Source organism: Nematolebias whitei, chromosome 7 (assembly GCF_014905685.2).
Source record: "Nematolebias whitei isolate Nwh7 chromosome 7, NemWhi1, whole genome shotgun sequence".
Taxonomy (NCBI): Eukaryota; Metazoa; Chordata; class Actinopteri; order Cyprinodontiformes; family Rivulidae; genus Nematolebias; species Nematolebias whitei.
The window spans coordinates 51,989,367-52,000,619 of NC_056504.1; the positions used below are offsets into that span (position 1 = coordinate 51,989,367).

At 43.2% G+C, this 11,253-nt stretch overlaps 2 protein-coding genes across 2 annotated transcripts in view; both read left to right on the top strand.

The window, feature by feature from the left end:
* The first annotated feature begins 3,286 nt into the window (after positions 1 to 3,286).
* Positions 3,287 to 8,600, top strand: LOC119412719 (uncharacterized protein C20orf85 homolog). The gene is made up of 4 exons (XM_037679755.1): positions 3,287 to 3,345; positions 7,560 to 7,641; positions 8,077 to 8,175; positions 8,445 to 8,600. The coding sequence occupies exons 1-4, from the start codon at positions 3,287 to 3,289 to the stop codon at positions 8,598 to 8,600; spliced, it is 396 nt and encodes a 131-aa protein (XP_037535683.1).
* Positions 8,601 to 10,031: 1,431 nt separating this feature from the next.
* chmp4ba (charged multivesicular body protein 4Ba) overlaps positions 10,032 to 11,253 on the top strand; it is a 7,295-nt gene continuing 6,073 nt past the window's right edge. The window contains exon 1 of the mRNA XM_037679754.1: positions 10,032 to 10,454. Coding sequence (XP_037535682.1) covers positions 10,274 to 10,454 — 181 coding nt within the window. The 5' untranslated portion in view covers positions 10,032 to 10,273. The remainder of the gene's footprint in view (positions 10,455 to 11,253) is intronic.

Sequence of the window (11,253 nt, forward strand, 5' to 3'; positions counted from 1 at the left end):
AAATATGGCCGCCTTGTGAAGTTATGAACAAATATGGCCGCCTTGTGGTTTGGGAGCCGTGCACGAGCCGTGTCCCTCCTCTGCTGCCGACACCATGAATAAACTCCGACCGTCACCTCCTCGTCCTCCGCTCCTGGTTTCATGTGCACGCGCTCCGGACGTCCCTCAGCGCGCGTGCAACAAAGAGTAAAGTGAAGCGAGAGCGACACCTGCTCCTCCTTCCTGTTTCGCGTTGACTAAATGTTTTAGTTTTATCGATGAGTTGGTCAAAGCACAGTTTATAGAAGTAATGTTTAATAAATGCTGGACTCGATTCTTTGCTAACAAAATGAATTCACCTCCTCAGTTGATGCTCTGGACGTTTGTCACCCACAGCAGGTGACAAAGAGTCACTCACAGCAAGATGTCCTGATGCTGCTCAATAATCCAGGTAGAAAAATCTAAAAAAGTTAAACCTGGTCCTCTGGACATTAAAAAAAAAGCCAGGACTCTGCAGTCTACACTCATCTCCAGGCCAGAGGTCACTCTTTCAGGGATGAAGATGTTCACATCCTGGACAGAGAGGAACGATGGTTTGAGAGAGGAGTAAAGGAGGCCATCTTTGTGAAAAGAAATCGTCCATCATTAAACAGGGGTGGAGCCTCCGGGTTCAACTGTCCATCATTAAACAGGGGCGGAGCCTCCGGGTTCAACTGTCCATCATTAAACAGGGGCGGAGCCTCTGGGTTCAACTGTCCATCATTAAACAGGGGTGGAGCCTCCGGGTTCAACTGTCCATCATTAAACAGGGGCGGAGCCTCCGGGTTCAACTGTCCATCATTAAACAGGGGCGGAGCCTCTGGGTTCAACCGTCCATCATTAAACAGGGGTGGAGCCTCCAGGTTCAACTGTCCCCCTCTTACAATGCTGTGATTGTTAGTATCACTCAGCCCTCTGTGAACAGTAAACAGCCATCAGGTGCTAATGATCCATTGTTAGGCTGATGGTCCTTCTTGAGCATGTGATCAGCTGGTTCTGGTTGTCAGCAGCAAACTGGTTGATCCACTCTGAGAAGGTGCAATTTAAGAGACTGAGCTGAATACAGCACCTCAGACTGAAGAAGTCCTCAGGATGAGAGACGAAACGTTTCTACATTTTTTTGTTGATTTGCTTTGTTTTGTTTTTTTAATGTCCAGAGGACCAGATTGAACTTTTTTAGATCACAGCAAGATGGTTACCTGCTCCTCCTCCTCCTTCATGTTCACAGTGTTTTAGTTTCATCGATGAGTGTGCTCATTCATCCTGAATTCCTCGTTTTCATTTTAAAAATCAGCATAAATTATTTTATTAATTTTTGTTTTCTAAGTGTTTTATAGTGTTTTATATTCAAAAGGACCTTCTCCTACTCCGCTCCTGTTTCCTGGAATATCTTACAAAAAGACCTGAAGCTCTCGACCTTTGACCTCTCTAAGTGTCTTTAAGAATCTGTTGGACTCCTGGCAGGGACCGATGCAGACATGTTCCTGTTTTTAGTTTCTACATTTACCTTAGAGTCTAGCTGGGGCTTCTTTTTGTTACCTTTTCCTTTTAGCCATCCTATTTGTTAAAAAAAAACCCTGCAGTATGACTTTTTATAACTGTTTATTGTTGTTGTTGTCCATTGTTGTCATCTTTCTTTGTTAAATCAGGTCTCTCTTGTAAATGAGTCCTCGAGGCTCAATGGGATTTACCTGTAGAAATAAAGGTTGAATGAATATAACACTCCTGAATTAAAATGTTGCTGATCAATTAGAATTTATTATTAATTATTGATTATATTTAATGTTATTTTTCAGTATCAAATGGTCAAAAATGTTTACAGTTTAAAAAAGTATTTTTTTTCAGACAAATTGATGCACTTTAAGTTGTTTCTGTTACAAACTGAAAAAACGTTAATAAAGTTATTCTTCCTTGTAAGTTGATCTATATTCTTTTTTACTTTAATGTTAATAAGGACACAACGTTACGCAGAGGTGTACTTATAACAGTTTTATAGACACTATTTACAGTCGCAGCGGAGAGTTGGGGGGGGACAAAATGTTTACCTTATCCTGGGGGGGCGTAACAGAAAATAATTGAGAAGCACTGAGTTAAAGAGGTGTTACGATTAAAAAGAACAGCCTGAGCTCTAGTTGCTTTTCTCTTTTCATAGACATGTTCTGGTCTAGAACTCAAACATTTATAATGCAGGGCAGCTTTGAGGCTATGGATCCTGAAAGTGAGGCCTGACAAGAATCAGAACCGTTGGGCGCGGAGCGACAGTCTCATTCAGCCGCAGGGAGAAGGTTTGCTACAGCCAACAGGGTGCTGCTGATGAAACCCACATCCTGCTTCATCCTGTCAGAAGAGGAGAGTCCAGAAGTTCATGAGGAACATGGGCCTAATGCACCACAGCCGTGCACAGAAACACACGAACTGGGGGCAGAAAAATCATAGAACAAGACTGATGAGTCCAAATCTAAAACATAAAGTTGTAGCTGCAGCAAGTTTATTCAGCAAAGGACTGGAGCGCTGTGAAGGAAACACCTGGAGCATCCGGGAGGGTTTTACGTTTTTTATTCATTGTTTGGCCGTTTAGGGCTGCGTGTCTTCAAATGGATTTGAGAGTTTGGTCAAATGCTGATGAACACAAGCAGATATTCTTCAGTGAGCCATCTGAGTTGTCCCAAATTTATTGTGGTTCAAGACAGCAACATCAAGAAGAAGAAGTCCTGGAGGTGATGGTGCACTGATCCCTGAGGCAAACCGTGGGGAGTTCTTCAAGAGGTTCTCTTTCAAAGGCTGTGAGCAAGTGCAGCCAGAAGAACTGAACGGTGCTCACCCAAGAGATGGACTGGATTTTCAGTGCAGGTTTGTGCACTTTGAGGGGGAAAAAGACAAAAGTGTAAGAATCCATTTTTATTATACAAACTACTTTCTTCATCTTGTTCTTTATGCTACTGCACTTGTGAGTGACGGTAACTGGAAGTGTACCTTTGAGACGTTTTGATCCAGTTCCCATTTTCCTGGCTTTGCCTCACAGTTGAAATATTTTACCACGTTGGAAGGATAATTAAGCCCCAACACACAAAGCTGTGTGAACGACCTGCAGCTTCATCCCGCCGTCGTCACGGTAACAAACAAGACAGAAGGAAGGCATCAGTGTCAGGGAAGTTTGTCTCCATGGCAACGGTAAACAGGTCTGTCAGTGTGACGCACACACAAGTGAAACATTACCCCGAGAAGAGGACGAGCACACACACACACACACACACACACCTGTGGAGGCATGGCGGGCTCTAAGGAAACATCCAAGCGCACCAACTTTGTGCATCAAGACGAAATCTGGTAAAAATCCAAATAGACACGATTGTTTCTGGTTGTAAATCTTTTATATAAAAATGATTTATATAAACTGAGGGTACTTTATGAATGCAACAAAACTGATGATTTTGTACTACACCCTAAACTTGTGTAAATTGTTCAATGTATCTCTAGTAACTGTGCAGTTTAGATGTGTCAGGTCTTCTGCTCGCTGTCCACTTATTTTGACCTTTTGCTTCAACGCGTTCCTAATCTCAATGAGTTTGTTTTTTAATTATTATTTATAGGCACAGCTTTTTATTGATTAGGTTGATGCAGGTTGTTAAATATTGCTGAACAGGACTGAGACATTGAACAGTGTATATGTTATCTAATTCTTCAATTAATCTAATTTGTAGCTGAACAAAATGAGCTTCAGGCTGCAAACACTGACATCTGGTGTTAAAAGAGAAGAAACCCACTTCTCACTGAAGAGCCTCTAATTAACGAGCACATGCTTAAAAGCTGCTTTTACATTACCACGTGTTGTTATGAAGCAATCACAAAATGTCACGTTCTGTTTTGTAAGACAACTTTAAAACATAAAGTCCAAATAATCAAGTGTTGTCATTTTTCAAAGGTAATCTGTAAATAAGAATATGAAAGCAGAAGATTAGGTAAAAAAAGACATGACTATGGAGTGCTGTTTGTGAAGTTACACAGTCAAAAATTAACAGCAATATCTTTGGCTTATTTAGCCTTTCATAAGAAAAAAATGTTTTTTTCAAAATCAGATTTTCACCATGTTATTCATACATTCATAAATGTCATAGTTACAAACGAAATATTTAATTTACAATTTAAATATTTTATTTACAATCTAAATATTTAGATAACAAACTAAGTGTTTATGTCCAAACTAAATGCTACTTCACAAACTAAATATTTATTTTCTAAGCTAAACATTTAGTTCCTAAACTAAATATTTAATTTGCTAACTAAATATTTAGCTTGGACCTAAATATGTAACTTGCCAGTTAAATAAGTTAAATAAACAAAGTGATAGTTAGTTGGTCTTTAATATGATCAGATATTGAATGTAGGGAGGGTCCTCTGAGCGTGGCCTTCTGGTTTGGGCGGCGGTGACGTGGTCTTACCATTCTTCCCTGCCTGAGATTGAGGAAAGGCTTCACTGCCTCCCCCTGCTGTAGAGGGTGATCAAACACGAGCTTGAATTCTCCTAGAAATCTAGGAAAAGTTAGTGATCAGCAGCAACATGAAACAGATCAGCAGCAACATGATGTGATTTTTCACAGTGATTCTCCTGGTTAGAGATTCATGAGTCTAACAGCCTCAGGGTAGAAGCTGTTCCTCAGTCTAGTGGTTCTACACTTAATGCTCCTCAACCTCCTTCCTGAGGGGAGCGGGGCAAAAAGTGTGTGTGCTGGGTGAGTGTGGTACTTCATGATGCAGGTGGCCCTCTTCCTGCATCTGGAGGTGTAGATGTCTGTGATGGTGGGGAGACTGACTCCAACATCTTCTGTGCAGCCTTCACCACTCTCTGCAAAGCTTTTCTTTCTGCAGCTGTGCAGCCTCCATGCCACACGTTGATGCTGGAGCACAGGATGCTCTCCACTGCACACCTGTAGAAGGAGGTGAGGACTGAGCTTCCCAGACCAGCTCTTCTCAGCCGTCTGAGGAAGTAGAGTCTCTGATGAGCTTTCTTCATCAGGCTGGTGGTGTTGTTGCTCCAGCTGAGGTTGTTGTTCAGGTGCACACCCAAGTACTTGTAGCTGGAGACCACTTCCACCGCAGATCCTCTTATGTTCAGGGGGGTGTAGGTGTTTTTGTTCCTTCTGAAGTCCACAATCATCTCTTTTGTCTTCTTCACATTGATGCGAAGGTTATTCTCTCTGCACCAGCTCTCCAGGTGTTCCACCTCCTGCCTGTAGCTGGACTCATCATTGTTTGTGATGCATCCCACCACCGCTGTATCATCTGCAAACTTTACAATGTGACAGCCTGGATGGGTAGCTGCACAATCATACGTGAGCAGAGTAAACAGGAGGGGGCTCAACACACATCCCTGAGGAGAGCCAGTGCTGAGGGTTATGGTGGAGGAGGAGAGGTTGTGGATCCTCATTGACTGTGATCTGTTAAGAAGTCCAGGACCCAGTTGCAAATGGAGGGGCTTAGTCCTAGTGTGGATAGTTTGTCCATCAGGGTTTGGGGGATCATGGTGTTGAAGGCGGATGTGAAGTCCACAAAGAGCAAATGGACGTAGGAGTCCTTCTCCTCCAGGTGGGTGAGAGCAATGTGGACCACAGAGGAGATGGCATCCTCTGTTGATCGGTTCTCACGGTATGCATACTGATGAGGGTCCTCGTTGATGTTGATGGTTGTTTTGATGTGGGTCATGACCAGTTTGTCGAAGCATTTAGCGACTATCGGGGTGAGGGCCACTGGCCGATAGTCATTCAGACCAGTCACTGTAGAGCTTTTTGGGACTGGGATGATGGTGGCAGTCTTCAGGCAGGTGGGAACTGTCTCCAGGGTAAGTGAGGTGTTAAAGATGTCTGCCAGCACCTCACAGAGCTGATCAGCACATTCCTTCAACACTTTACCGGGGATGTTTTTTGGGCCGGTTGCCTTGTGAAGATTAATCCTCCTGAAAGTACTCCTTACTTCTGCTGAGGTCACGCTGAGATGCTCTTCATCCGGTGGTGAGGTGAGTCTGGTGCTGGGTGGTCTGTTCGGGTCTTCAAAGCGTGCATAGAACTTGTTGAGGGCATCAGGCAGAGATGGGTCTTTGGGGCATTGTTCGCTCCTTCCTTTATAATCTATGCACTTAATGCCCCTCCACATGCTCCGAGGGTCTTGTGAGATGAATTGACCCTTGATCCTCTGTGCATATGTGGCCTTGGTCTTCTTAATACCAGCAACCAGCTCTTTCCTTGTCCTACTCAGCTCCTGTGAGTCTCCAGACCTGAAGGCAGTGTTCCTGGCTTCCAGCAGGGTGTACACCACTGCATTCAGCCAAGGTTTTCTGTTTGGGTAACTTTTAACATGCAGTGTTCCTGGCTTCCAGCAGGGTACGCACCTCTGCATTCAGCCAAGGTTTTCTGTTTGGGTAACTTTTAACATTTCTGATGGTGGAGACTGTGTCAGTACATGTACTAATGTAACCCAGTACTGAGGATGTGTATTGGTCCAGATCAAGCGGTCCTGCTTTTTCAGCAGCTTCTCTGAAAACCTGCCAGTCTGTTCGATCAAAACAATCTCTCAGTATGAGGCCACTATCCTGGATCCAGCATTTAACTTCCTTTTGTACCGGTCTGGAGCGTCTCAGCGGGGGCATGTAAGCAGGAGCCAGGAAGATTGAGATGTGGTCTGACAGTCCTAGGTGGGGGCGGGGTTCGGCTTTGTATGCATCTTTTACGTTCGTGTAAACACGGTCCAGCATGTTGTTTCCACGTGTTGGTATGCCCACATGCTGGTAAAATCTTGGGAGACAGTCCTTTAGATTCACGTGATTACATTAGATTCACTCACGGACTGACACGTAAAAGGAGAAATATGTAGGCAAAAGACCAAGAAGTGATTTAAAGATGAAAATGTACCAGTGGGAGAGTCTGTGTGAAGTTAATGGTGACCAGTTAAGCAGTGAATACTGGGTGCAGTGGTGGGTACGGTAGTTACAGCCAGTTATGAATCTTAGTGCACCATGATAGACAGCATCCAACATCTGCAGCATCCAACATCTGCAGGGTTCTTGTAGGAGCGTTCATGTAAATAATGTCACCGTAATCAATGGAGGGAAGGAAAGTCACAGATACAAGGTGTTTCCTAACATTCAGAGTTAGACAGGATCTGTTTCTGAAAAAACAAACCCAGTTTAACTTTCAGTTTCTTTATCAAGTTTTCGACCTGGAGCTTAAAAGAGCGATGTGAATCGACAACGATACCCAAGTATTTATAAGAATCGACAAACTCAATAGGGACACCATTCAAAGAGTAAATAGAAGGAAGAACTGCTGGAACCGACTTCCTGTTTGAAAACAACCTCCCTTTGGTTTGATCAACGTATTTTACAGTCAAATGAATGGAAATAGAGCTTTTTGAGTCTATGTTCAACACTAATTATAACTTTTCAAAAGGAAGCAACTGGTAACTTTTTAAGAACTTTTTGAAGCCCTCAAATGTCACATTTGATTTAAAACAATCCCCTTTGTTTGTTTGTTTGTTTTGTTTATGTTTAGGAAAGCACACGTAACATTTGAGAAGGATTCAGGCAAAGCCTGGCCCAATAAATGGGGCTTCTTGACGGAGATTTATAAAGAGGTATCCACACACTGTTTTATATTTCACCTTGGTAATAAGAAAAAAAATGAACATGCATTTTTGCAAGTATAAAACATATATAAGTAATAGCAAGTATAAATAATAATACATTTATAGTAGCTACCTTCCTTTCTTCCTTAGATAGAGAACATTTGCTAATTGGCGTTTATAATGTACGTGAATGTTTCTGTTCAGTGCCCTGAAATAACTTCCGTTGTGACTTGGGTCTATAGAAATAAAGTGAATTGAATTGAATTAATATAAATAATCTGTATGGTTATAAATCTGCCAGAAGCGGATATATTTTACATACCAGTTTATTCTTGTTTGTTTGCTTTTGTTGGTTTTGACTCAACAACAACAACAAAAAATCCATAAATCTTTTCAGCTCTGTGCATGCATCGTACACACAGACCTTTGCTTTGTGTTTTTCAGTATGACACGAAGAATCAGGAGCTAAAAGAAGGCCTCAAACAGACACTCCCTCCTCAACCGACAGTTCCACCTTTCATTCCTCCACAAAAATACACCGTTGTACGATCCATCCATCCAGCCATGTTTTTTAATTTGTACATTTTTATTGTTGCCTTTATTTTATCAGGTTTTCAGGTCTCTCTTGTAAATGAGCCCCTGAGGCTCAATGGGATTAACCTGTATAAATAAAGGTTGAATGAATGAAAGATGACATGTTTGAGAACCAGTTCTCATTTTCAAACATGACCTGTAATAATATAATTTATCTACCCTAATATAACTAATCAATCATAGTATAATCTATCCAAAGTTGTTTTTCATTCTTCCAGGTGGGCCCCTCTCCTCCTGTTCCTCACACATCTCAGGCTTTCATCGGGTGGCGTTCTGGTCACTCACATCTTCAGCTGGAAAAGTACAGTATAGTGCATCATGGGAGGCGTAGTTTTTTGAAGGAGTTGGGTTGGCCTCTGGATGCTTGCATCTGAGTGGAACTCGTGTCTTTTGGCTCATCTACTGAATTTGTATAAAAGTTGATTAAGATGTGCAAACAAATACTTACTGTATGATAATTAGAGATAGACTACAGCAACATCACATTACAATGAATAAATGTAAAATGAAATATTTTGTGTACAACTTTACTAATGTCTTTTGTTCTTTGTAAATTATATCATTATCATTTAGAGCGCCTCCTCAACTTCAGCATATGAACTGCAATACTAAATATATTCACGTTGTTTTCAGGGTTTCTGTTCACTGCTAGTTTCACTCGTTTGACAAGGAAACTAATTATAAATAAGAATTTTAGGACTGGTTTTTAGGTCATATCTGTTCCTGATGCATGCTCATAACCCAGGCAGATGAATGTAACAAGGTTGAGTCAGGTTTTGTTAGATCATATCTGCTTCTACGTGGAACGTCTCTCATTTAAAAGAAAAAGGTTTGTAAACTCAATCATCCAGGTAGATAAATCACAAAAAGGTTTAAATCATCTGTGGAATCCAAACAAACTAGCTTTACACGTGCAAAAAAGGGGACCATCCGTCTAAAACAATCGTCATGTACAACATTCAAATGATTTTCTTCGGATTCCACAGAGGGCTGGTTTGAAACACATCAAGAGGGTGCTATTTGTGAGACAAACCTGGGTTGGCAGGCCTCAGACTGATGAAGTCTTTCGGATGAAAGACGAAACGTTTGTCCTTGAAAGAAACTGCCCAGATGACAAGATTTAACCAAGAGCCTCAGTTAATCAGCACTCGGGTTGCTAAATAAGAAATCAGCTGTTATGGTTGGTTGGATAAAGTGATGTGTGTTAATCTGAACAAAATTATTTAAACTTAACTGGTCACCATTAACTTCACACAGACTCTCCCACTGGTACATCTCCATCTTTAAATCACTTCCTGGTCTGCTGCCTTCATACATCTCCTCCTACATGTCTCTGTGTGAGTGCAGCTACAGCGTGCGCTCTCAGGACATCATTACCTGCAGTGTTCCCTCAGTGAGGACTGAACTAGACAAAAGGACCTTCTCCTACTCCGCTCCTGTTTCCTGGAATATGTTGTAAAAAGATCTGAAGCTCTCGACCTTTGACCTCTGTAAGTGGCTTCAAACATCTGTTGAGTTCCTGGAAAAAAAACACAGACATGTTCAGTGATTTGTAGACATTCGGGAGTATTTTGACCTGGATTTGAAGGTGAACCGGTTTGTTTGTTGTTGTCGTTGTTATCCACTGTTGTCATCACTTTGTTAAAAAAAATTAATAAATCAGGTCTCTCTTGTAAATGAGTCCCCGAGGCTCAATGGGATTAACCTGTAGAAATAAAGGTTGAATGAAAAAAATAAAAAGCCACACAAAAAAAACAACGATAGTATAAATACGCTAAATATTGTCTATCTGGCAACGCCACGTATGAGTCACGTAAATGCGCTTACGTAATGACATCACGAGGGTTTACGTAATGACATCACGAGGGTTTACGTAATGACATCACGAGGCCCGTGAGGAAGGCGGAAAAAGAGGCAAAAATAGAAGCAGCGGCGGCGGTAGTTACCGAGAAACGACGAGGGTCGTTTAACGCAACACGTTCACCAAGTGCCGCCGGCTCGTGTTCGGTTAGAGGAGCGGTCGCTGCCGGTTACATTTAGTGACACAATGTCGCTAATTGCGAAGCTTTTCGGCAGCAACAAGAGTGGGAAGGCGCCCACAGCCCAGGAGGCTATCCAGAAACTCCGGGAAACGGAGGAGATGCTGGCCAAGAAACAAGACTTCCTGGAGAAGAAGATCGAGCAGGAGCTCGGAACAGCCAAGAAGCACGGCACGAAAAACAAGCGAGGTCAGTTGAAGCGGCCCGGTTCCACGGAGGAGCGTCGGTTTGTGTTAGCCCGAGGCTAACCGCCCCGAGGCTACCGGGAAGTTGCTCCACGGTCACGGGACATGTTGAGATGTGTCCGTGGGACGTTGGTCCACGGTCACGGGACATGTTGAGATGTGTCCGTGGGACGTTGGTCCACGATGACGGGACATGTTGAGATGTGTCCGTGGGACGTTGGTCCACGATCACGGGACATGTTGAGATGTGTCCGTGGGACGTTGGTCCACGATCACGGGACGATGTTGAAATGTCTCCGTGAGACGTTGGTCCACGATCACGGGACATGTTGAGATGTGTCCGTGGGACGTTGGTCCACGATGACGGGACATGCTGAGATGTGTCCGTGGGACGTTGGTCCACGATCACGGGACATGTTTAAATGTCTCTGTGGGACGTTGGTCCACGATGACGGGACATGTTGAGATGTGTCCGTGGGACGTTGGTCTACGATCACGGGACATGTTTAAATATCTCTGTGGGACGTTGGTCCACGATGACGGGACGATGTTGAGATGTCTCCGTGGGACGTTGGTCCATGGTCACGGGACATGTTGAGATGTCTCCTTGGGACGTTGGTCCACGATCACGGGACATGTTTAAATGTCTCTGTGGGACGTTGGTCCACGATGACGGGACATGTTGAGATGTGTCCGTGGGACGTTGGTCCACGATGACGGGACATGTTGAGATGTCTCCGTGGGACGTTGGTCCACGATGACGGGACATGCTGAGATGTGTCTGTGGGACGTTGGTCCACAAT